Source organism: Mustela nivalis (genome assembly GCF_964662115.1).
Source record: "Mustela nivalis genome assembly, chromosome: 2".
Taxonomy (NCBI): Eukaryota; Metazoa; Chordata; class Mammalia; order Carnivora; family Mustelidae; genus Mustela; species Mustela nivalis.
The window spans coordinates 19,397,748-19,425,223 of NC_139021.1; the positions used below are offsets into that span (position 1 = coordinate 19,397,748).

At 42.2% G+C, this 27,476-nt stretch overlaps 1 protein-coding gene and 2 long non-coding RNA genes across 7 annotated transcripts in view; 2 read left to right on the forward strand and 1 right to left on the reverse strand.

Moving 5' to 3' along the window:
* LOC309860170 overlaps positions 1-27,476 on the forward strand; it is a 45,744-nt gene that overhangs the window by 13,783 nt on the left and 4,485 nt on the right. Inside the window, exons 2-3 of one of the 4 annotated variants that reach the window (XR_014309204.1) lie at positions 17,648-17,785; positions 20,814-20,952. This is a non-coding gene — a long non-coding RNA (uncharacterized lncRNA). Of the gene's footprint in view, positions 1-17,264; positions 17,786-18,654; positions 19,066-19,274; positions 20,953-27,476 lie in introns of those variants that run through there. The other 3 variants (XR_014309205.1, XR_014309206.1, XR_014309203.1) reach the window with 3 other exon arrangements.
* LOC309860171 lies at positions 5,273-9,733 on the forward strand. Its single transcript, XR_014309207.1, has 2 exons — positions 5,273-5,836; positions 6,470-9,733. It is a non-coding gene; the product is annotated as an uncharacterized lncRNA (long non-coding RNA).
* The window catches only part of DEPTOR (DEP domain containing MTOR interacting protein), a 133,352-nt gene continuing 115,506 nt past the window's right edge, over positions 9,631-27,476 (reverse strand). Inside the window, exons 9-10 of one of the 2 annotated variants that reach the window (XM_082721782.1) lie at positions 14,887-15,019; positions 9,631-10,439 (exon numbers count right to left, since the gene is read on the reverse strand). In XM_082721782.1, coding sequence (XP_082577908.1) covers positions 14,891-15,019 — 129 coding nt within the window. In that variant the 3' untranslated portion in view covers positions 9,631-10,439; positions 14,887-14,890. Of the gene's footprint in view, positions 15,020-27,476 lie in introns of both variants that reach the window. The other variant, XM_082721781.1, reaches the window with a different exon arrangement.

Here is a 27,476-nt window from a genome sequence, read left to right on the forward strand (position 1 = left end):
GCCTACTTGTGATCTCTGTCTGTCAAATAAATAAATAAATATTTTTAAAAATTTTTTTAAAAATCATGATGGAGCTATCACTCTTTTCTAAATTAATCAGGAAATCTTTTCCTAGTACAACTCCAAACTTTGATCGTCTCCACTTGCTTGAATTCACTGGCAGACACCCGATTATCTATCTGTTTCTTGGTCTCCATTTATTCTATAGCATTGACCCCCCCCCCCTGTGCTGTTCCAAGCATACCCTGCCCTGATCATGGGCCCTTTACTCCACACTTCACCACCCCAAACCAGCATCACCCTACGTGACAATGGAGCTAGTCTTTATATATTGTGTTTCTCCCCAGAGCATAGTCATGACCCAGTTTGGGCTCGTATTTATAGGCGATCCGGGGGAGGTTTCCTGCTGCACTCCTTCCCTTGCCTCAAGTCCATCCTGCTGGATCCTGTCCATCAGGCTCTTCCCTTTGCCAACATCACATCAAAGCCAGTTTCCAACACCCTCCAGCTTGATTCCGTCTCCAGGTGGAGTCTTTCTTCCTGATTGTATCACTCCACACTTCTGCCCTGTTCCCCATTTTTGGCTTCTGGTTTTGTAACACATTTTCCTGCTCATGGCTCTTCTCACCATTCTAAACTTTCAGGACTATTTCCTTAGCTTTGCATTTTGGTTCTTTCTTTTCCCTCCATCCTTTCTACTACTTATCAAAGGCTTTGGCTGATACATCATTCATTCTAGTTCGGTTCAATCTACCACAGAGATCTGGTACCTTTTCATTAACTTGCAGGAGGCACATCTGCTGGTTCATCCCAAACTGATGAAGGATGTAGTTTAAAGATTATTTATTTATTTATTTATTTGAAAGACGGAGATCACAAGTAGGCAGAGAGGCAGGCAGAGAGAGAGAGAGAGGGAAGCAGGCTTCCTGCGGAGCAGGGAGCCCGATGCGGGGCTCGATCCCAGGACCCTGAGATCATGACCCGAGCCAAAGGCAGCAGCCCAAACCACTGAGCCACCCAGGCGCCCCATGAAGGATGTAGTTTAAAAAAAAAAAAAAATACTGGTCCTGGAGTCAGACACACGTGATTCACATCCCAGCTCTGCCATTATCGTCAGTGTGAAACCCAGGACTTACCCCCAGCAGAATGACATGTTAGAGCTTTCCAAAAACCTCACACAGTTTTGCAGACTTGTTTCATGTGCACATCTTTTTTCCTGCTTTATTTGGTATTAGTTATTAGATACATTTGTTCTCCTTTTCTCCAATACCATTGTATTAGAGTAAGGTCATTTATGCTACAATAACAAATTCCCCCAAATCTCAGTGGCCTCAATAATACGAATTGTTTTCCTGCTCATATCATAGCCGGACCTGAGTCCGGACGTTTTCTTTAGCAGACAATTCAGGGATCCTGGCTCTTTCCATTGTGTGGCTGCTCTATCCCAGAATCCTTCTCTTCTGGACCCATGTTAGAGTGAGAGTGGGAGTGTAAGATTTCACAGGATATTTTTATAGCCAGCCCGAGAAGTGGTATATATAACGTCTATCCACATACCAGTGGCCAGAACCAAATCACATTGTTGTACCCAAATTCAAGGCTGTAGACTTCCCAGGAAGAGGAAGCAGGATTGGCAAGTAAGCGTCTAGTCCGTCTAGGACAGTCACATTTCCTAGTTGGTGTGTGCGGAAAATAAAACCAATGATGGTATTATTTATTTTAATCAGCATAATCATATTAAGCACTTACACGCCGAGCAGATTATTGGCTCTTTTCATGGATTATCTCATGTCATTTAATGCTCACAGCAACTTTATGAGGTTCCAAATGGCTCGTGTAGAAATAGCTGGCGGAAATGTGGTGGTAGAAATACCGGTATCAGCAATCATTCATTTAATTTCTGTGTGTCTTTTACATTCCCCAGGGCAACTGCCCAAGTTAGGATGTTAAAAATAGTGTCCTAGTGCTGTCTTTAATGCATATGTTTAAAGACAAACCATTTTGTAGTAGAGTCACATGCTAGAGGTCATGAAGCACTCTGACATGAGCAGACTAAGGTCTTCAGTATTAAGACAAGATAACTAGAAATATGGTTAATATGACATGGACAATTATAAGGGAATTAAGAGAAATCTACTTGAATTCTCTGATTCCACTGAACTGACGTTGGTTCACAAAGACATCACCTGGCTGATAGAGACTGGAAGAAAGTTGTGGAAGATGTAGCTCGTGACAAAAGATCTAGAGCTCTCTTTCTGGCTTTAGTTTTCCCTCCTTAATGCTTCTTTGCCTTGTCTACATGATGATGACTTTTGGTTCTATCCCCTATTTCAGATCCTACAACCGCAATAGATCTTTCTGTTGCCTAGATGCTGATGCTTGACTCTACTCCTGTGTGTCATCCTACATAGACCCACCAACAGACAGAGCCCCTCCCTGTGGATTCTCCAGTGCTTCTTCCATCCAGTGAACTTTGTACCCACTCTCCTGTTTATGGTTGCCCCATCCCCGCCAGCCTCCTACAGATCGAGCTCAACATTCATTAAGGGCTAGAAGAGGCTGCTAGAAACTGATAAGGAGAATTAATAGGTTTTAAGTCAAAATGGGGAGGAAAGGAGTTTAGAGGGAGGGAAAGTCAGTTGGTGGTTAAGGGAACTAAAGGTCAGGAGCATCTAAAGGAAATGCCTTGCACTCTTAACTCATGGTCAGGAGAAATTTTTAAAAAGGGAAGCTTTACTTGAATTTAGAGTCTAGACACTAACTGCAAAGGAAGTTGTCACCAAGAAAGGAGACTACTAAGTGAGAAGCTGTACATGCACTATTTTTATTTTTTACAGTAGAATTCCCTTTAAGAAACCAGGGGAAGACTCCAACTGTCAAATGAGAGACAGTCTCTGTTCATGCAAGGGGTGGTCTCAGCCCTCGTAGAACTCTCCAATTGTATGACCCCCACCAGACTTGCCAAAGAACCAATGCATGCTTTGTTTCTGGACTCGCTCTTTTTCATATTAAGATGTTGACATCATCCAAAGGCATCCACAGTGTGGTTGATGTGAACAGAAGGCATTTCCAAGGAGTAAGAAAGAGGTACTTCATCCCCTGGTTGAACATAGCTGAAGGGAGATGTGTGCATTCTGGGAGCTGGAGTCAGGAAGCCCCCTCATAGTTACAAGTGCTGTGTTAAGCAACTGTAAAAACGCATATCCATTGAGATTCTCTTGCTCTGGGCACTAATGATCTTGGACTGTTAACAGCCACTTTCTATCCTGATAAAACTCTGCCATACTCAGTAATTTAGCTTGGATATGGAAGTAACCTTCAAAAGTAGGTTTACATGTTCCTATTTGTAAGAGCAAACTCTAACACACTTTTCTTGACCTCTAATTCACATGAGAAAAGCACAACACATCTAAGAATGAAGAATTTCTTGGGAATTAAAAGACAACAACAATTCTCAGAGACTGCATTCGGATGAAAACTTCTTGTCCTTCAAGTGTGTGTGTGTGTGTGTGTGTGTGTGTGCAGAGTACAAGTCCAGCCCTGGACTTATAACCTAGTTTTCTATGTGGTGGGGGTTGTAGAGGGAAGGTAGAAGATCAAAGGTTAAATGGAGTTGAGGAATCATTGTGAGATGTATCATACGTAGAGTTGTTACTTGGGACAATGGGCATAAAGTCAATCCAGCAGTTAAGAACGGCCATCAAACCCTGAACATGTACATGACATATAATAGACATTCGATTTCTCAGTCATTGAGAAACTTTCTAGAAGTCTGGAATCACAGGGACTTTGCCTGGATTCCTTTAATTGTGGGTCTACGACCATTAATGTCTCTCCTTCTAAAAGAAAAAGGTCTCTTTGTCTCTCCTTGGTCCTTGCTGTGAGCCCACTTTCTCTCCCTAAGCTCTAAAAAAGATGCCAGATTGAAGGTCTCCTGTGGTCCAGCAGATGTCAGTGTGGCCTCACTGGAAGACCAAGGGAAACCGGGCTGTACCAGACTGCCTGAAGGAATGGATGAAAAGGAGGGTCCGTGTGTTTCACAGGTCATCTCAGAAAGGAGGCATCAAGGAGGAAGCATCAAGAAGACCTAAGATGGCTAGGTCAATTTCCATTTGGGGGTACACTATCAATTTGAAGTGATTTTTACAGACTGTGGGTAGGGAATATTACTAGGTCTGAGAGATACAAGATTCAGTGTAGCTCCTTCCTATCCTCTGGAACTCCCAAGTTACTTGTTGGCTGTCCACCTGTAGTGATTAGCACTTGACCTAATAGCATAGGGGGCATATATTATTATGTATTGAATGAATGAAGTGAAATGAGTGAAAACAAAAATGTCTAGGTGTTTGTGTCCCAAGAACCATCCAACAAGGAAGCTGGAAAAAAGGACCACTACATTGCCAGTTTGGGAGCAAAGGAAACCCTAGGAATGATCTAAATGATAGGTAGTGATGTTGAGAAGAAAAAGGGGAGGAGGGGGAATCCCTCGTGTGTGCAAGAGGAACACGAGCCAGAAGGGCAGTCACTAGGCAAGAAGGATGAGTCCTGGATCATCGCTGCTCAGGAGGGGCCCAGCTGTGGTCCCCCACAGCAACAGCTAGAGCGTGGCGTGCTCCCAGGGTGCAAAGTCTGGCTCTAGACGGTTCTCTTGCCACCGCATGCATGTGCCATCTCGTGCCCTTGGACAAACCAGGTTGTCACGGGAGGCAGATACCGTCAGCAGTCAGAATGACTGGCTTCCAATCTTCGCCTCACCATTTGGCCCGTATGTGACCTTGTGCCACTGACTTCACCTCCCTAGAGAGCTGGAATCCTTGTCTACAAAGCAAGGATTTTACTAGGACCCATGTCATGGAGTCGTGTGAGGATCAAGTGAGATCATCCATAAAACCACAATTATCAGAGTAGCTGGCATGTATTTCATGGGAAATAAATATTAGTTATTATTATTATTGGTTTTTCTAACATCCATAAAATGAGAATAAACCAGCCAAATTTACAAGGCCTCTTACGGATTAAAAAAAAAAAAAAAGGATCCTGATTTCTGGTTTCATATTTCTATTTCTATTTCTGCACCAAGATGGAAGTGTGTGGAGTCCATACAGGTGAGCCAGTTTTCTTAAGCAAGAAGGAGGAAGATCAGGACGGTGGATGGCTAAGCCGAGATGTGAGTGGCTTACTGTGTGTTTGCGGTAAGAAACACCATGCACTTCACAGCTAAGTCGGTATATGACCTCCTCCCCCTCCATTTCAAGCAAAAACAACATTATTTTCTTTTATTTGAGGGACAGAGAGAGCAAGTGCACAGGTGTGTGGCGGAGGCAGGGGGAGAGGCAGAGGGAGAGGGAGAGAATCTGAAGCAGGTTCCCTGCCCAGCACAGAGCCCAACCCGGGGCTCGATCTCATGACCCCGAGATCACGCCCTGAGCTGAAACCAAAGAGTCAAACACTTAACTACTTAACTGACGGAGCCACCCTGGAGCCCCTCTCACATCTTAAGTAGCTCGGACAAGCTGAAAGAAAATCTGAAAACAAAACGAAACAAAATAGGGGTTCTTTGTCTAACAGACTCGCTGCCCTGACCTTCCAGTCTTCCTTAGAGCTCACAGGACTTGCTTCCTCCCTTTCGCTGTTCAGCTCCACACCTGGGAGTCTTCCGGCTTCATAATTAACGAACCTTCCTGTTCCCATGTCACATGCTCCATGGTCACCCCAGGTTCAAGAGTAAGGGCTCTCCTCTTCTTCAGCTTTCATAGCCTCAGGAACATCCGGATCTTCTGAACTCCGGGCTCCTCTCACGGTTTGGTGCACACACAGACACCTCTTCTAAGTTGAGGTAACAGATCAGATGTCCTTCTTCTTTCTTCTTTTCTCCTCCTCCTCCCTGTCCTACCCAGCCCAAGTCTCATCCCTAGCTCCTTTCCTCAAGTTTATATCATCAATCAGCCTTTGTGGACCCAGGCATTTCAGATTTTAGGGAGAAGCGAGTTTAATATTTAGTCCCAAGGGAGCAAGGGGAATTTAGAGTAAGATATGGAGTCCCAGGAGGCAATGAAAGAAGGTCACAATGGCCCAATGACAGGCGAAGGAAAAGGGAGCTGTCAAATCCGGGATGTAAGCGCCCGAGACGCTTTGCCAAGGGTTTTACAGAGCGCTCCTTTCTTCTGCTCCAGGACGTGCGTCAGATGTCCAAGGCAAGCAGCAGCCTGTGCCTCCACTCTCCGCCTGCCCGTAGCTTGTGCTAACAGAAGCACTAGCGGGTGGTTTCGCTTGCATAATTCCTGCATGAATCTCCTAAGCCTCTAGTGCCCACAAAAGACAAACGGAAAGATGTCTCAATTACGGTTTGCTCAGGAAACCTTTATAACTTCTTGATAATCAAGACGGAGTTGCTGGTGTATCTGAGAAAGAGCGTTTGCCCTGGGACGTAAGGCACACCCGTTGATTACTTTCACTGTTTTCTTAACAGGCTATCAAACTGCCAGGAACCTGATCAGGTGGTAAACGGTTAATAGGCAGTGTTGTGAAATTACTCTGTATGGGATCTGGAGTTTCAAAGATTATGTTTGGTAAGTTATTTATTTATAATTTTTGGTTTCAAAGTGAGGGAGCTGAGTAACTATCCAAAGCAGAAGGATTTTTACTCTGTCCCAACATACAGCCACAAACCCAGAGCTGTGTTTTCTAATCAACCTGGGCAAATCCTTGCTCTGCAGCACACGAGGAGTATAACCAAGGTGACAGAGTGAGTGATTTCTTTTAATGTACTCAACTGAGTATAGCGAAGATCATATATATTTTTCTAACCCATCTATTATCCAGTCTATGGTAAAAACTAAAATGTACATGGTTGGTGATGAAGATATATATGTATAGACAATCTTATGAATTAGTGTGTGTCACCATGGCTGAAATTAGCATGATATAGTAATATTACTAATAATCAGGGTGCCTGGGTGGCTCAGTGGTTAAGCCTCTGCCTTCGGCTTGGGTCATGATCTCAGAGTCCTGGGATTGAGCCCCAAATCGGGCTCTCTGCTCAGCGGGGAGCCTGCTTCCCCCCTCTCTCTCTGCCTGCCTCTGCCTACTTGTTACTCTCTCTGTCAAATAAATAATAAAAAAATCTTTAAAAAAAAGATAAAGTCTATGAGACCTAATTTTTTAAAAAAGTAATAATAATAATAGCTATCAGTCATTATTTTTAAAGTACTATGTGTCAAGCACCGTACTAAGACCCTTCAATGTATTAACTAATTAATCTTCATAATAGCCTCCTGAGATGATTATATCATTTAAAAATGAGAAAACCAAGACACAGAAAGATGCACTGAGAAGAGCATTGACTAAACATTCTGGGACCCAGGCTCCAGTCCCACATATACATTAGTTGGCATGGATTTGAGACAAGTCATAACTTCCCCAGAGTTCATTTTCCTTTCTGTTTAGAAGGCAGAAAAACAAGACAAGCATCCACTTACTGGTTATTTATTATGGATCAGGCATAAGGATGAGCCTTTTACTCGTGTTACCTCATTTACTCCTCACAGTAGGATAGACAAACGGGGTCAGTGCTATAATCCCCATTTTACAGATCAGGAAACTGATACCTAGAGACATCAAGTAACTGAATGTGCTCTTGAGCATGAGAACTGGAATCTGAATCTAGGTCTCTAGGTCTCCAGATCCCGTGCTCTTAACCCCTATGACCTTTCCAGCCTTAGTACATTTGGACTTGCTGCTTCCTCTGCCTGCAATACTCTTCTTGATTTCTTTAAGCCTTCTTTAGGTATTAAGGCCAACAACCAGGTTTGCAGAGGCTTTGGCTCAGAGCTGTTGCACTGCATAACTCCAGGGGGCGCTGTTCACATGGACCGTAATGAGAACGGTGCCTCACTGGAACTGAGGAGCACCGTTTTACTGACCACCCTGCTGAAATCCTGGTCGTTCTCCATCACCCCATCTGGTTTCAGTTACTTCTTAGCACTTACTCCTATCTAAAATGAACTGTTTTATTTATATAATTTATTTATTATCTGTGGCTCCCAAGAATATGTAAATTTCATGTAGACAGGGACCTGTATTATTTGCTGTTGTTTGCCGAAGACTTAGTGACAGACCCATAGCACATGCTTAATAGTTATTTGTTGGATGTCCATAAATATGTCATACTGACTTCCAATAATTCTTGCCTCATTGGGATCACAGGGTTGTTACAGGATAAAAAGTTTCAAGACATAGAGGCATCATAAAGACACTGATATAGTAAGTTAGGATTATAAATTGCCAATTACATTTTCTGTGCTTTAAATTTATGAGCTAATTAGGATTCTCAGTATCATTAACCAAATAGACATTTATTTGACAAAAATTAAGAAGTCTCAGAATACCAAGTGTTGGAGAAGATATTGACAACATGTATCACTTTCATATTTTGGAAAGGAGTGTACAGTGACTCACCATTTTGGAAACTAGTTGTGTCCTTGTAAAGTCAGCACTCACGTTTCCCATGACTCAGCACTTCTTCTCCCAAGTAAATGCCTAAGGTAAATTCCTACTCTTAGTCCCAGGAGTTGGTATAAGAATTTTCCTAACAGGGGCGCCTGGGTGGCTCAGTGGGTTAAAGCCTCTGCTTTCGGCTCAGGTCATGATCTCAGGGTCCTGGGATAGAGCCCCGCATTGGGCTCTCTGCTCAGCAGGGAGCCTGCTTCCCCCCTCCTCTCTTTCTACCTGCCTCTGCCTACTTGTGATCTCTATCTGTCAAATAAATAAATAAAATCTTAAAAAAAAAAAAAATGTTCCTAACAACCCCACCAATGATGATGACAACAGTGGAAACAACCCAAATGCCCAATGACAAAAAAATAACTGGGGCTCTAGAAATTTGTGAAGCTGTGAAAAATGAATAAACGATGACTACACAGAAAAATCTAGAAGAATCTGTAATATAATTCTGAACAAAAATATGCAAATCTCAGATTATATAAAACTTGATACCCTTTTAATACAGTTCATTAAAAAAAACTAAACAATAATGAAAACAAGAGAATGGTAAAGTCAACACTGACTGCTGTGGTTATGTTGGGTAAGGGAAAGTGGGCACACGGGTTGTGAAGTTGTTGACTTTATCATTCTCTGGGTAAGTTGCTGTCAGTGTTCTGGTTCTTGGGTGAGATGGTAGTTTCTTGCAGTAAACCACCTGCTTCAACACCATGGTTTCTTACCGGCCCCCCCCACCCCTCCCATGGAGAGAGCACTTCTAGGAGGCAGGCCCAAAAGTAACTCATGGATACAGGGTCATGTCTCCTCAGTTTTGTATTCCCAGGGCCTATATACAGTATCTAGCAAGACAGTCTCAGCGAGGTTTCTGGAAGGAAGGCAGGAAGGAAGGGAGGGAGGAAATGAGAGAAAAATGTAAAGTGTCTTTGGTTTATATTGAGTGTAATCCAATCATCCCATGCATTACCTGCTCCCACACATACTGAATTATGTAATCAATTTCCTAATTAGTTGAAAATAAAAAGAACATTCTCCCAGAGTAGTAAGCAACTCCATAACATTTTTTCCATATAGGTTATTCCACAATACTCATCAATACGGGGCTTTGTAGGGAGAAAATGATTCCAAATCAAATACAGTACAGAAAAAGCTTTTTAATGCACTTTTTTTTTTTCAGGCAAAAGAGCGTCAGGAAACATCCATCATTAAGTAGTGTTACAAATGGCACTTTTGGCTACATTAGAGAATTAGATATGAATCCCATATGTTTTCTCTGATCGCTTAGTAGTAGAGCAACTTTATAATGCAACCCTTTCTTAGAATAAAAAAACGGCTAATTTGTCCTAAAAGACAGGAAAAGCTGTAAACCTAAAGTCACCACTTTAAAAATTTAACATTTATTTCATACTATACAATCTATTTTCATATTATAATTTTCAGTATTATGCTACAATTCTTAAGAAGGGAAAACATAAATTTCAACCTAATTTAAAAATAAACATATAAATTAAGTACATATATTAATGCATTTGATAATATCATATGCTAACTTTGACGATGAACTTCATTTTGGTATGCTGCAGATTTGCCCTTTTGGTGTTGAACTGAGGAAAAGCATATTATACCTGAAATTCTGCCTTCGATGAGTAAAACAATGCTCAGTGATATCAACGGATTCTTACCAGTTGGTAAAACTGAAATGTTCCCAAGTTCTTCTGACGAAAATGAAACAGGATTAATACTCAACAGGAAAGAATAGCTAGTGTCAGTTTAAAATAGGTCTTGAGGGGCACCTGGGTGGCTCAACCAGTTAAGCGTCTACCTTCGGCTCAGGTTATGATCCCAGGGTCCTGGGATGGAGCCCCACATGGGGCTCCCTGCTCAGTGGGGAGCCTGCTTCTCCCTCTCCCTTTGCTGCTCCCTCTGCTTGTGCTCTCTCCTCTCTGTCAAATAAATAAAATCATAAAAAAAAAAAGAAAATAAGTCTTAAAAGTTGACTCTTGTCACAAATATTTGAAGAGTATTTGGAAATGTGATACTCTATTTTGAACGGAAAGCAATGATTCTTAAATTGTTAATTGTTAATTGCTACCACCCCAATGCAGTCACTTTTATAAGATGGCATGAAGCTGACTGCATTTCATCTACTCAAATATGGGTATCTTCTTCCGGTTGCCCGCCATTTCTCAACTAGTCCCCTTAGCAACTTGTGCAACTATTCATCAGACATTAAGAGTCAAACATCACACACTAGGACAGACCCAAAAGGCAACTGCATTTGTCTCTCTACAGCAGAGATAACAAACGTGGCTTTCAAACTTGCACTGATAGCATATACCACACTAATGAAGAAACCAAAGATTTCCACCTCCATCACACTAACACGAACACATGACACAAACTCCTGAAAAATCCAAAGTGTTTTCTCGGGGAACAACGAAAGCCAGTACACACACACACACACACACACACAAATGCGCATGCGAAAGAAAAGCTCTTAGGAGTATTGCTCACTCTTCATTTAGGATAATTCTTGAGGTTTCATTTAGAAGTGGAGTTCCTAAATTTTAAAGCAATTTGCCTGTTAAAATATCACACAAGATACTTATTTTTTAAGGATATGATTTCACAATCCATGGCCTGAGATAATTAAAATGTAATCTCTCACCTTCACAGGTAGACAGCACCCCTTGTGTTTTATGAACACCCCAGAGCCAAAGGCCTATTTTCACCACATTTCTGTTTGCTACAGAAAGCTATCTTGTAAAGGACATGTCATTAGAAAGCAGAAGACTAGCATCTGACCCGGGCTCTGTCCCTAGCAAGCCTCATGAGCTCGGGTGTGCCACCGGAACGTTCCACACTGAGCTGTGCTCATCAGTAAAATGAGGACAGGACACTGTGCTCTCCATGGCCCCATGTGGCACCATTAGTTTAGGATTTTCCAACTTTGAAGTTTTCATTAGGCACTGGGCTCTATTCACAACCTAGTAAGGAACTTCTACCCAGTGTTTGGTCAATGACTTGCATCTGGGAAGCAGAGCCTTTCAGAAACTAGGTAGCTCCTTGGTCCTTTATTCCATGAATGGTGAGTACCTACTCTTGGTGCATTAAAAGTAGCCATAAATTCTTTGCAGCTCCTTCTGTCAAAGGGAGAGACCATTCCCTGCCTCTTGATTCTCAGCTAGTTTAGTGACTTGCTTTGACCAGCAACACGCTACGTAAGTAACTCTGGGTCACTCCCCAGGCAAGTCCATGAAAGCTCCTTGCAGTTTCCATTCTCACCTTCTTTGATCTCATGAGGTGTGATGAGGAATCCTCGGAGCTCTGGGGAAAGGCCACATGGGGTGGAAGGAGACACCTTAGCCAACAGCACCAGCCATCTGGGACACCCATGCACAGAGCCTTCCTAGACCACAAATGTTCATGGGAACCCACCCGGCACCACCTGGACCAGTGGCTGGCCATCCCAGCAGAGCTCTGCGCCATTTGCCAATGTACAGGATCCTAAGCACAGAGAGTGTTATGAGGCATGTTGTGGGGTGGCACACCAGCAGCCAGGGACAGCTGTTACACTACCGTGTCACCACCTGCTGATGCTCAGAGTGTAGTGAGGGAGACAGATACGTGATGGACAACCTCCAAGTAAATATCATCAGTGCTGTAAACACAGGGCATTGATGCATAAGGGCCCATGGGAATTTAGACAAGGGGAGTCAAGCCCAGAAGTGGGGAGCTGGCAAAGATTTCTCAGAGAAGATAGAATCTAAGGGGAGTTACTTAGATTTCTCCAGGCAAAGACAGAGAGGTCATATTGCAGAGAGGAGAAGCTGAGGTGGAAAGGCTGGAGGGAGCTCAGTAGTGTCCCGATGGGAATGGGAGCACTCACTTTCATTACCACATAAGGATGTCAGGGTGGGGGGTTGCCGAGGAGTAGCTAAGGCAAAGCTCTCTTGACCTTAAATAGAATTCTCTGGCATTTGGCCTTTCATCTGAGGGTGATGGGAGCTAAAGGAAGAAATAGTTCCTCCCTCCTTTCTTTCCTCCTCTTCTTCCCTTCCTATTCATTTGACCGAAGACATCAATAAACTCTGAATCAAAGAAATTCCACTGGCAGGAAGCTGAATGGAGTAAAGAAAGACAGATGCTTCTCTGGGGCTTAGGTTGGTTAAAGGGAAGTGATATTATGCCAGGGCCCAAGACCATCGGCATTAGGACATGAGTTCAAAGTACGGATAGCAGGCAAGAAGAAGATGCCATCGACAAAGGTGGTCCTCCTTCTTTTGAACTTAATGAACACCTGAACAGAGGCAGCATTTAAGACTTGTCTTTTAAAGACATCCTAAGAACTTTCTGAGCTGAATCCTAAGGTCTCCCACTCACTAGTTGTGTGGTCTTAGTCACATGACTAATCTCTGTATGAATCAGCTTCCTCAGCTGTAAAACAAGAGATAATGGCGATACTGAATCTCATGGGTCAGGAGGAATAAGTGATGTATAGTTTTAGCACAGCGCTGGGTATAAAGTAACCCCAGAACAGTAGGTCCCTAAATGGGGAAAGGCTGGGGGAGGGGCGGTAACATGGGCTCTAGCATTAAACAAACCCGTGGTTGAATCTAAGCAGATCTTGCAGCAGTGAGAACACGGATATTGAAGTTTGCTTACATTAGTTTCCATATCTGAGAAATGAGGGTGATAATACCCTTCTTGGAGGGTTTTTTTTTAAGATTTTATTTATTTATTGTCAGAGAGACAGAGAGCACGTGTGCATAAGCCGGTAGGGCGGCAGGTAGAGGGAGAAGCAGGTACCCCGCCAAGAAAGGAGCGCAATGCGGGGTTTGATCCCAGGACCCCAGGATCATAACCTGAGCCAAAGGCAGACGCTTCACCCACTGAGCCACTCAGGTGTCCTTTGGAGGATTTTGATGGAGATTCAAAGAGATCACATATGTCAAGTGCCGTAGCACAAAGCCTGGCATACAGTATAATCGCACATACACAAAAAATTGCTACTAGTTCCCAAATGGAGATTGACGGTACTAACGTTAGACGTTCTATATTACTTCAAAATCCTATTCTCTGACTAAAGCTAAGATCAGAAAAGCTGGATTACCAGAAACATATATATGTAACATCTGTAGCACGATATGTTCATTTTACTAGTACCAACACATTATGATAACCTATCACAAAAAGAATGACTGAGGTACAACATTCATATTTCATTGTTAATACGTGATAAGAAAGTAACCTGGTTGTTCAGAATGCATCACATGAAATCAAGAATTTGGCATTCCCTGACTACCTAATTTGGCACTTTGAGGAATTTCCTCGATACAACAAGCCCCCAAATGCATTCTTTTCTAAACCAAAAAAAGAAACATGCATATATACAGTGAGCTGAAAAATGACAACACAAGATGATGTTTTGGTGAAAAATAATCCCGCCAAAGAAGCAGGACATGTCATTCCTTAGAATATGTTACACTAGAAAGCTAGTAAAAATTCAGGCCAACAAGGCAATTTAATTTCAAGTTTTTATCACATATGGGCCAAGCTCTAGAATACTTCATTTAAAAAGGGACAACTTCAACGTGAAATCTTGCCAGAGGCTTGATATGTATATATACAAATTCCTCTGTTTTGACATTCAACATATTCTGGATTAATTCTAGAATGCTTCTGTAGCTGATTGATAAGACAAAATTATTTAGGCTCAGAAAGAGAAATCAGAGCAAATAATCAGAAGTAGTATCCCCCTATGTATCCCATCTATATTCATCACAAGGTTTTTGTTTTCTAATGAACGCCATAAATGAAAACATAGGTTAGAAGTTGATACTAAAGGCAGGAATTAAGAAAAAGTCATTTTTTTCCAATGGCTTTTAAGCACTTGAATGCTTTAGAACCTCTTCAAAATGCTAGTTAACAGGTAATATTCCTTTGGATGTTGCTTTAATTTGAAGCTTGGTGAAATCCAGATCTTTCCATAAAGAGTTCCAGGTTCATTTTGGTAAGAGAACAATTTAAAATCTGTAACAACTACTCCATTGAATCCTATGAGGCGATTTTAGCATGTTGCTGTTTGCAAACCAAAATAAAAAACAATGGCTGAGAACTACAAATGGAACCTGAGTAAGGCAATTCTACTACGTAAGGAAATTTCATTTCTGAACTTTTTTATACACTGACATAATTTTTTTTTTTAAAGATGATCTACCCGGTTCTTCCACATTCAAACAGTGTATGAAATGCAAATCAAGATGTGTATGTATGGAGACATTTTGTGCGTCCAAAACCATCCATGTGCGTGGAAGTCTTGTCATTGCATTGCTTTGTGTTATCCTGGCTTCGATCATTCTCAGGCCACTGAAGGGCCAGGATGTCTACCTGCTCAGCACTCTAACTCCTCCATGACTTCCATGACGATCGTCCGAGGGCCCGTCAGAATCAGATTGCTCACCGTCCGGTAGTCGACATGCAGCACATTGAGCCCATTTACAGAGACGACAAACTGACAGACCTAAAGGACAGACAAAGAGAAAGTATCTATTACAGCTCCTGCTTTTCCATAGACTTCTAATGAAGTCATTGTGTATCTCTAATGTCTAACATCTCTTAAAATACCCAACTGCCCCCAGCTGAAGACAACAATTTCCAAGAATCTACACTTTTTCTGGAAGGCGATATAAGAGAAAAAGTATTTGGCTTAGTGTTTTACAAAATTAGGATTAAATCCTAATTTAGCAACTTACTAGTTGGAGCTAGGTATTTAAATTTCTGAGCTTCATTTCCCTCAACTCTAAACTAGAGATGATTAATAATAATAATACCCACCTTATGTTGTAAGAATTAAAGGAAGTGAAGTACATCCAGCTTCTGCAGTGCTGTATGCCAATGGAGAACTCAATACATTTTCACAGTGTTTAGGGCTGTTATTCATTTGGAGTCAATATTTAGGGAGCCCCTATGGCCCACTATTCCCAAGACAGCCCTCTTTTCTACCTACAGTTTCTGAAGGATTATTAATAGTACTTCCTTTCACTTGCCAAGGTGTCCCTATTGAGATGATAAATTCCACACCTTTCCCTATTTCCATCCCTTATGAAAGTGGGTGAGGCCAATAAAGGTCAGCTTTTACACTAAGTATTAGTTAACCCGTGATAGGAGAGAGAATTACAATAGAAAAAAAAGAAGTACCATTCAATAATGAGAGACCATAGTCAGTTTGAGAATGATCTACAGCTACTGCCTCAAAGGGAGGTACTTCACTTGAGGTTAGTGGTGACATCAGATGCTGGGTACTTTCTTATTTAGCTGACACAAAATAACAGCTGGTATATCTGTTGTGTGCCTAAAGAGGCAGACATGGGACATTCGAATGATTTATGTCCCTCAAATAGAAAAATGGAGAGACACACAGATCTCCAGCTGTCAGTGATAAGTATATCTAATTAGCAAAACAGAATCCCACAGAATATAAGTTCGTATAGTGCCTGGCACATAGTAGATACAATATCCCCAATCCCTGGAACCTCTGAATATTTAGTTTACAGGGCAATGGGGAGTTCGGGTTCCAGATGGAATAGGTTGCTCATCAGCTGTTTTTAACATTAGGAGATTATCCTGAGTCATCTAGGTGGGCCCAATGTAACTGCAAGGGTCCTTATGAGAGGGAGACTTGCAAGCCAAAGGCAGAAGTAGAAGTCAGAACAGAAGCAAGAAAGTGGAGAGAAAAGAGAAAGGGGCCAGGAACCAAGAAATGTAAGTGGTGTCTATCAGCTGGAGAAGGCAAGGCAGTGGATTCTCCCCTCCGAAAGCCCAGAAGGAATGCAAACCCGCTGACACCTTTAGATTTTTGACTCCAGAGTTAGAGCAATACATTTTCTTTGTTTCAAGCTGCCAAGTTTATGTCAATTTGTTACAGCAGCAATAGAAAAACCAATGCAGTAATCCAATAAATATTCATTGTTGAATGAATTGAATGTATAAATGCATTAAGCAAAAAAAGCACAATTTTGATTGACTCTGAAGGGTTTCTTGCTTCTTATAAATTATCCCCTCACTGAATAAGAAAATAAAAAAGAGGAAAGGAAAGAAGACAAAAAGGAAGAAGGGAGAGAAGATTGAGATAGGGGAAGGAAAGGAGATTCTCTGGTTGAGACTGATTGATTGAATGTCTCCCATATCTGTTGTTATCATCATATTTCTTTATAATCCCCCAGTAATTAATATGCATATCTGATTAATTAATTTAGTGTTAATGACTCAAAGAATAGGAAAATATAAAAATAGTTTGAAAATCATTATTTCCTTTTCTTATTTTCTGAGTGGATAATAACTATCAACTCACACACTGTATTGATACAATATAAATAATACAAATTATAAATGTTCAAAACACAAAATATATTTTAAATATAAAAATAAAATTAAATCTATAAATTAAATATAATAAAACACTATATTATTAAGTGTAAAAATACCTATCCTATTCCTCAAACCAATATTGGAAAGTACTAGAAGGGCAGCTATAGATGGAAAAGATATGGGATTTGGAATTTAATCCTAAGCATTTAAGTCTTTGGCTCCCTTTGTTTGATGACCTTAATCAAGTCATGTCTTCTCTACCATGTCTCAATTTATAAAACAGGGTTAGGTAAAAATGCTTATCTGCAGGGGCTCAAATTAGATAATGAATTTAAAGTCTCTTTGTACATGTCAAGCACTACACCATTGGTTTCATGAATTTCTTTCCCTTTAAAAATACCCACTTTCTCTGTGGTCACATGCAAAACAAAATGGAAAGTGCGCCGTGGTAAGCAAAGTGGTTATTTACATAATGAACACCTTCTGTTGTCATGAACCTCAATATTTTCCACTCCCAACCTATACTGCCATGGCATCCTCATATGTAAGGAGACCATACCATCACTGTTTCTCTTTTCCCATTTCCATAAATCTGTCCTCATGGATTCAGGGCACATGTTGTATAGAATCAGCAGTTCTCAACCATGATAGAAGTCATGTCATAATGAAAGTCATACTAGCAGGTTATAATCCCTCCTGAAGAAGGCCATGGGTAATTTGCAAGGTAACTGAGCACTAATTTAAAGTAAACATTCATGGTGCTTTGTTTTTTCTGTTCCAGCATAGTCATGAGCCAAAGGATAAGAGAAAGTCCACTCCCTCCTGATCCAGAGTGCTGACTTTAGACCTGGGTCTTTCTTTCCTCCAAAGAGATTAATAGTCCTTTTGTGATGCCAAATGAGAAGGCAATAGTTGCCAGGTGAGCTCACATTCCAGCAAACCTTCATGGGCTCCAGAAGGAGAGATGTGTCTCTGCATCACCAGGGATTACCTTTAGCATTTAGTCTCAACCAGAATTATATTCTGTCTCTCTCACACACTGGTTGTTTTCACTGACCAACACTTGAAAAGTAGGAAATTTCCACATAAACATCTAGGATCTAGCTTCTCTGGAACAATCTAAAGCTCTAATAACATCAGGTCACGATGGCCACTTGCCAATGGCTAAGTAGGGTTACCCCAGTAGATGTTCTCTTACTTGCCATGGTTCACATGTGCTTCTCTGCCACCTAGAAAACAGACATTGGAGTCTATGCCCCTGATCTGGGGTCACCAGAGGCAAAGAGCTAAAGAGAGGGAGACTTGGTATACCAAGAACCAAAGAATGCCAAATGTACATCGATGGATGAAAAGAGAAATAAAATTTGGTATATCCATATCATGGAATATCATTCAGCAATAAAATGGAATCAACCTTGTGCTACAACATGGATGAACCTTGAAAACATGATGCTAAGTGAGAGAAGTCAGTTGCAACAGACCATATATCATATAAGTCCATTTATATAGAAAGTCCAGAACGGACAAATGCACAGAGACAGAAAGTAGATTAGTGGTTGCCTAAGGCTGGGGGATGGGGAGGTATGAAAGAGTGTCTAGTCCATTCAAACTGTAACCAACTTGCAATCCTCAAAAATAATTGTTTCATTAAAAAAAAAAAGTGTAGGGCTTCTTTCAGAGGTGGTGCAATGTTCTAATATTGACTCTGTGACTATGCCCAAAATAAGTGAAATAGACACTTTACACAGTAAATGAATTATAACTCAACAAAGATGTTATTAAAAAGAAGAATTGGAGGGAAGGGCGAGCTGATGTCAGCAATTCATAGATCTCTGTATCCTGGAGAGGGCAGATGCAGGATTGGTTGAAAGAAGGGGTCTTATGCACCTCCTGATTGCAGGGGCTCTTGGAGGCTCAGAACTGGAATGGTAAGGGCTGTGTGATTGGGAAGATGAGCCTTCCGTGGTCGCTGCTCAGGACCTATGTCCTGAGCCAGGGCCAGTTGGACAAGGACCATGGGCAGCACAGTGGTCCAAGTCCTTCTTATTGGGGTGCCTAAACCCCAGGATGGGTGCTGGGGGAAACAACATAATTCCAAAGGGAAAATCATGGGCAATGGGACACCAAAACAATATTATATTGGACTTGTCATCAATCTTGGTGAGTGGTGACTTGATATGCACTTGATGTTAGAGAAAGGTCATTTTCTTTCTTTTTTTTTTTTTTTATTTGACAGAGAGAAATCACAAGTAGATGGAGAGGCAGGCAGAGAGAGAGAGAGAGAGAGGGAAGCAGGCTCCCTGCTGAGCAGAGAGCCTGATGTGGGACTCGATCCCAGGACCCTGAGATCATGACCTGAGCCGAAGGCACCGGCTTAACCCACTGAGCCACCCAGGTGCCCGAGAAAGGTCATTTTAGGGGCACCTGGGTAGCTCAGTTAAGTGTCCAATTCCTGATTTCAGCTCAGATCATGATCTCGGGATCGTGAGATCGAGCCCCACATTGGGCTCTGCGCTCAGCGGGGAGTCTGCTTGGGATTCTCTCTCTCCTTCGCTCTCTGCCCCTACCACTCATACTCTCTCTATAGAATAAGTACATCTTTAGAAAAGAGAGAGAGAGAGAGAGAGAATCTTGAGCAGACTCCACACTGAGCCTGGAACCCAACATGGGGCTCCATACCAGGACCCTGAGATCATGATCTGAGCTAAAACCCAGACTTGGATCTTAACTGACTCTGTCCCCCAGGTGCTCCACTAAATCATTCTTTTAAAAATTTTTCTTTTGGGGCACCTGGGTGGCTCAGTGGGTTAAAGCCTCTGACCTCGGCTCAGGTTATGATCCCAGAGTCCTGGGATCGAGCCCCACATTGTCAGGCTTTCTGCTCAGTGGGAAGCCTGCTTCCCCCTCTCTCTCTGCCTGCCTATCTGCTTACTTGTGATCTCTGTCTGCCAAATAAATAAATAAAATCTTAAAAAAAATTAAAAATGTTCTTTTATGGTAGCTGGTTTCTATCACTGGCCACCCATGATCAGCAGTATAATGCTTATGAACAAACTGAGTCTGAGAGGTTAAGTTTTTTGCTCAAGGTTAAACAACTAAGTGCGACTTCTGGAATTTGAACTCCATATGACTCCACAGCCTCACATAAATACAAATTTATAAAGTACAAGTTATATATGCAAGTTTGAGGAATGCAGAGAATAGTAGAAGACACATGTTTCTTCTCTTTGCTTTAACTATTAATTAAGCAGTGTAGGTCTGCTCAAATATCTTGTGATGTCGACAAGTGATATTTTGGGTCTTCTAACTGCGTAAAAAGGTTTTTACTCAGTTAATCTTGGATTGCTTTTGTGCCACTTAAAGTCCTGAGCGATATATGAACTTACATATTTATTTTGATTTTTTTTTTTTCTTGAATGACGAGGGGAAAAAAGCCTTCCAAACATTCATCATGCTTGTATTCAAGGTGGTATTTTTGGAGTCAGTCTGTTAGTAAAAACGTCATCTCTCCCTAAGTGGTTCTCACAACTGTTGTGGCTCCTGCAGTTCCAATGTCCTGTTACTAAAAATGTGCAAAATGATCTGGAAATGCAGGTAGAATTGCATAACATATTCAGTTATGACGGACTTTGAATTAGCATCTATGGTACACTCTGTTCTGCAAATAAAGACATATTACAAGTAACCACAGAAAGTACATAGCCTGGGGAAAATGTTTTTTCTCTTCTGTATTAAAAAGCTCACACATACAAATACACAGAACATGTGACTAGATCTACATTAGGTACCGTATTACCTCCTACCTAGGTTCAGGGAACGTAGACGCCACCCATAGGTAGAAATGAGAATTTAAGTGAGGGTGTGATGCTTTCCTTCTGCTTATAATTACCTTTATCAGATCTATTTTCAAAGATTTTATTGCAATTCTCTCATGTCCCGGTTCACAGAAAAGAGATCAAGCATGAGGTCATGTAGCTGCTCTAAACTCATTTCCTCCAAGACAGTGGTACGTTGACTTTATACAGAAGGGATATGGAGGACGTCATCCTTAATGAGAAGGAAGAACAGCACCTTTGTAAGTCATAGGTAAGTGATTTCTGAGCAAGAAGGCAGTGGAGAAAAGTCCTAGAAACCATGGTAGGTCTGGTAATAGTTAATGGGAAGACAGGGGTAGGACTCAGCACATTTCAGGGTGTGATCAGGTTGGGATGAATATCTAGGCTGAACTCCAGCTTCTCTCCTGATAAGGAGCCAAAACAACTAAATAATCTTGCCTCTAATTCCTCTCCTGTGCCAGTCCTCCCGAGAGACGCCAGACAACCCTACAGATGGATTGAACCCTGCATTGCGCAATTGCACATTCGTCCTTGTATGGCTAGCGTTCCTTCACAATCATTCAATTGTTATCCAAAGTGGGAGTGAGGTTGGAAAGAAACACTACACCTATGATTACATAAGTGACTTCTTCCTGCCACGGAAATCTGTATTCACTGAGACACTCGCATCCCTGAAATGACTGCACTCACGTGAGAGCTACCCTGGCTTTTCCCTTCCTTTTCCTTGTGTTCTTGAAGGAGAAAGGATTGGAGGGTAAGCCTGTTTGAGGCTTTCCCTCAAAATAATAAAACAGTTGGCAAGACAGAGACCAAGAGGGGTCCCTGGGTGGCTCAGTGGGTTAAAGCCTCTGCCTTCGGCTTAGGTCATGATCCCAGGGTCCTGGAATCAAGCCCCACATCAGGATCTCTGCTCAGCAGGGAGCCTGACTCACTTCCTCTCTCTCTCTGCCTGCCGCTCTGCCTACTTGTAACCTCTACCAAATAAATAAATAAAATCTTAAAAAAAAAAAGAGACCAAGAGACAAAGTTTTAATACTATGATTATAATATTATTAATCATTAATACTATGATTATAATATTATTAATTATTAATACTATGATTATAATATTATTAATTATTAATACCATGATTATAATATTATTAATTAATACAAATTTCAAAACTAACCTTATCTTAGCATTCCTGGGTAGTAGTTTCACTAGCAGCTCATTTTATAACAAACTGAGATGTGCCTAAATATTATGTACATTTTCTATATAGTGCAATAAAATTGTTTTAACTCCAACCTTTATAATTTACGAGTAATGGGACTTTGGGCAAGTTATAAATACCCTGAGTTATGCTTTACTCATCTGTAAAATGGGGATCAAGTTTATTATGAGGATCAAATCTGATTAACTACTAAGCCATGTGTTTAATAATAGTGAAACACTAAATAAATATTGGCTTTTCTCTTCTGTCCCTCTTCACATACAACCTCTCCCTGCAAACAGCCTCGTGAATGCAGACTGTCGAAAGGAAAAGACAGACCAACCATCGCATGGTGATTACCCAGGAAAGCCACCTTGGGTTCTGGTTTTGGGAGATGGAAATAAATACTGAGTTGGTATTATTTACTGAGATAAAATACAAAAAATAAAAATAAAAATCAAGCCAGGGTGATAAGAGAGATTTCTCCCTAAGCTAAGAGTGTCCCCCAAGGTTAGAGAATCCAGAAACCACTGCAAACAGTCAGCATAATTTTAAAGTAAATCGAGTATAGAATTCCTTAAGGAATCATTGGTTTTGTCTGTAGGATATTCACTTTAACAAAGACGGTGCAGAACTAAAGTAAGCTGAGTCAGAATGTGCTCGTTACCTCTACAGAATGAATTCCTTACATCTATAGAATGTTTTATGTTTGCAAAACATTCACATTCAGCAAGGATACCAGGAGTTTTAGACACTGCTGTAGTAAATAAGTTGTGTGTCTATATTTAGTGCATAATAGCCTTGACAGTGGAACATTGTTCTTGGGGAGGGGAAAAAAAAAGAGAAAGGGTTTGCAGCTGTATGTGTAGTCCCATAAATCTGTTCACCAAATATGCAACTGGCTAGAGAGAGAATGGTGTGGGAGGCGGCAGAGATCCAGTTCTTAGACAAACACAGGATCCTCTCTCCAGAGAATTCGTTTTCCTCTAAGCTTTATGCATGTTCAGCACACTATAGGGCCCTGTGATGTCCCCAAAGAACAGACCGTGCCATCAGCCTCGAAGGAAAGTCAAGGATATGTTACGAGTGACTTTCCCAATAAAACAAAAACAAAAAGCAACACTGAAGAATTTTTGTTTCTGACTGAGGAATGCCAAGTGCCTGCTGGTTTCTAACAGAATCTCTCCCTTTCCAGCCCAAATCGACCAAAGGTCTGCTTCAGACCCAGGCTCACCCTTAGTCCACTTCGCTCCATTGTGGGGGGAGGGGCCGGTCATGGGGGACTGTGGCGTACTTCAAGGAGGGGGAGACATGGGGTCCACTGAACTTAGATTTCCAGATTTAGGATGAAAATTTGCCTTCCGGGGGTTCCCTCTGGAAATGGGGTTGAGGCTAGATGGAGGATTTGTGGCCTGTCCTGGTGCTTCATACCCTTTCCCACATGCTGCTCTGGATTCACTGGGACCACTTCCAAGATCTGCTTGTGCTAAGGCCAGACAGCACACTCTTGACCTGGTGGTTCCCAGAGGTTATAAGCAGTGTCCAGGCACTGAAGAGAAGCAATGTACATACATTATAACCACAAGATTCCTTGGAATTCCTTTACTACTGAAGGAAAAAAAATCTGCCATCTGGGAGCCTTTGAATACCACAGAGGATATGCAAATTATCACTCTTACCTTGCCCCCCCCTTACAAAGTTGGCTTGCACTCTGGATACAGAAAGTTCCTTCGAATTCCAAGAATGGCGAACTGGGGCTTCCAGCAGCAGGAGACACACACTCCCAACGCCATGTGTTAACTCCCACAGGAGCTCATGGCTAAAAGGAAAGAGGTTCCAGAAGGTCCAACTTCCTCCCTAACCCCTAATTCTTTCCTCCACAGAAATCTTTTACCCAATTAGCTATTTGCCCTTAGAATGCTTTTTATTATTAGGCACTTAACACCCAGAAATGATTATGCTTTTTTTTTGGACTATGCTAAAAAGCAAAATGAATATAGTAAAAGTTTTAAAAGAGACTAAACAGGCAATACACAGTAAGGTTATTCATCAGGTAGACAATCACGTTTTTCATATACTATTTTACTCATAAGAGGTGATCTATAGTATGTTGGTAATATTATCTAACCTTTTTCTTTTTAAGAATTTATTTATTTATTTGACAGAGAAAGTGAGAGAACACAAGAAGGCAGAGCAGCAGTGGGAGAGGGAGAAGCAGGCTCCCCACTGAGTAAGGAGGCTGACGCAAGGCTCAATCCCAGGACCCCGACGCAGGGCTCGATCCCAGGACCCCAAGACCATGACCCAAGAAAGGCAGACGCCCAACCAAATGAGCCACCCAGATGCCTTGATAGTATCTAACCTTTAAGAGTGAACCAAAGTCTCATTCTTTTTATTCTACCCCCAAGGTGGTGCCGCTGTGATTGAAGCTAAGAACAAAATGGTGTGTATGTGTGTGTACTTCGCAGAGATAGCACAGGTCACAAGTAGGTGGTAGTACTCTGGGTGGGGGGGAAGTAAACGGGTTGAAAATAGGTCTAAGATGGAGTGTGGTCTTTGTAAGCATGTTATCTGGACTAAGTAACCTCAGAAATTCTTTGTCATGGTCGCTGGGAGCTGAGTACCCCTGGCAGAGGAAACTATGCCTCTGATTTCTTCTCTAGAAACTCTTATTTTACCAGTACATGGGGCTATATTTGGTACCAAGCAATCTGTGGGCCATGGACAGGGCTGCCAATCAGGCTCCTCAGAACCATCTCAGTTTAGGGGCTTTTACTGAAGGACCTAGGGAGGTTCCACGCTGACTTGGCTAAAGATTGGGAGTAGACCCCACCCCACTCCCACCTCCCGGGGTCTAGCAATAAGCAGTAGGTATGACCTTTGTGTTATGTTATGGATCATAACATCTTTAGGAATCTTGCACACTGTATGGATTTGAAGACTGGGGTTCTGTCCAATATCTCCATTCCTAGAGGAACACCTAATCCCTGACAGAGTTGGTAACAGACTTTGCCAAGATTAGCCCATGTGGAAAAATTGAGGACCAGAAAATTAAATAATCCCAACACATTTGGAGGGTACCATGATACAATGGAAAGACCAAGGGTTCTGGAAACAGACAGACCTGGGCTAGTCTGGCTTTTGGCTCTTCCATTTACTCATACAACCAGAGGCTATGACTCAAATTCTGTCAGTCTCAACTATAAAATAGAGCTAATATCCAGGTTATAGGGTTGGGACAAAGATGAGACAGATGATACACATTAAGTAACCGTCACTGTGCTCACCGTGACGCCCAAATAAAATGGGTTCCTTCTTCCTGTTATCCATGAAGAACATACCAGACATTACATTCCATTAAGTGGTCTGCGCTCCTGGGCCAGCTCCCACACCCACGCATGTTTACTCGAATGCCAAACCACTGGATTCTGAGCCAGGACTGAAGAGCTTCGCTAAGTCTTAATGCAAGAAAGTGATTAATTTATAGGTTAACCCTGGAAAATGGGCTTCCATTCTGGGCATTCTAAAATGATCCAGGAAAACTTACCAGATGGCCATAGTTAGTTTGGTCCTATGGCTTCCATCTTTCATAAAGTACTTGAGATAAGTCATGTTATGGACAGAACCAGAGTTTGTTAGAATGAGGTGTTTGTTTGTTTGTTTTTTAAGTTTGGAGAGAAAAGACCAAACAGGGGACTCCTATTTTAATTACTTCCTCTGTCTTGGGTCCCCACCCCAAGGAGCCAGAGGGAACAAAGAGACAGTTTTTGTTTATAGAGACAATGGTAGAAGCAACTCTAGAGGTATATAATCTAATTTCACATGCGGTAGCAAGTGCTGGGTACAATTCCTTGAGGTCATCCTCTTCATCCTCTCTCCTCCTTGACCGGAGGGATCTCATATTCAGTGTCGCCACCCCTTCCAAGTATTTGTACTGGGGATATTCTGTGGGCCTGATTTTAGGAAGAGCATGAATATAATAAGAGGCGGGGCTCCGTATGGTCCCCTTAGCCAAGCCAGAACTACATTTCCCAGATTCCCTTTCTAGTGTACTTCCAGGTCGAAGTGGCCACAAGGATAAATCTGCATACTATGTAGGAAGCACAAGTAAGACAGCGAACATCACTCATGGCTGCCGTGCTTAAATGCAGTGAGAGGCTGACACAGAGGTGCCGTGGAGGGGTTCTGGTCTGTCGTTCTGTGCTGCTCCATATCCGGTTCTTCTCCCCGACTGATAGCCCTCTGATCAATCGTGTTGTCAAGCCTCCCAATGCCAAGGAGGCTACCAGCTTCTAGATTTCTTCCCAAGTTTCCCTTACAGTCTTATTCCAGAACGTTTGGAAATGAATGTTAGTGTCGCCCAACCGACACAAAGGTTTGGGAACCATAAACAAACGAGGTGTCTGCTAAGGAAATACATATGGAGAATGTAGTTTTTTCCAGCTATTTCTCTGTATACATCCTATTTCCACAAGATCAGAAGCTCCTGACGAAAATGGCCTCAGACTCTCCACAGAGTCTGAGAGCCCTAAGTTGTGTTCCACACAGAGGCCCGCAGCCCCGAATTCCAGTGCACACAGACACAGGGGCCCCTTGGCCCTCTGCCTCCTCTGACCTAGCTAAGGCAGGAGACAGTCATGCCACCAGTGGGCCTACAAAGATACAGTGTGTGCCTGGTCCCGATTACTCTGGCTCTGTGAATTTGACCTTGTCAACTCCAGTTGTGGGTACGTGCAGGTGGCTACCCTGCCTGGAACACAGCTCCGTTAGGGTCCCACTGTCCCACTGTAGTAACACAGCTGGTCACACATAGCCACAAAGGCAGCTTTTTCCTTTGAGGTGCCGAAGGGCACTGCGGGCCCTCTCTAAGCAAGAGAGCCCCCTTTAACACCTTCCTTTGTGAACTTTTCATCAGTTAGCACAAACTTCTGCCAAATCTGGGTGACTAGACAGATCTAGGTATGAGGAGACGTTCCTCGGCAAAGAATCATCACCTCTTCAAACTAAAGACCCCACTTATATTTGAATTAAAAAGCAGCTGACCTCCACCAGCCTTCAACTTTCCTTGGCACGGTAGGCGGTCTATTTCCTTTTTCTTCTAAAAAGCCTCTGCAGCTCTAAAAGAACCTGACACAGTGCAATTTTCCCAGGGCACAAGGCCACAGTTGTTAAGTGGCCACCTCACCATCAAATGCGGCTGAAACCCCATCCCGAAATTCCATCCCGAGGTACGGGACATGCAACGAGAGCTGTGTTTTACGCCGGCGGCTGGGGGAAGCTGGGTTTCTTGACCCACACATGGCACCACATAGTTCACAGCAGCCAGAAGTCAGCCTGAGGAATAACTGTGCGCAATCAGTGTTACTGAGGTTTACGGGCTGCTTCTTGGCTTGTTCTGCTTTGGGCCAATTCTGATATCAAGCAGAGCTAATGCATTTCCAAATGCGCTTGTCACTGAGACACTGCAAGTTAATCCCTCCAGACCCAAAGTACACTGTCCGAATGTCTTCGCAGCACATTTCAAAAACCAACTATATGGAATGCTGTCTTCCCTTTGAATTCCAGGCATGAAAGTCAGGGC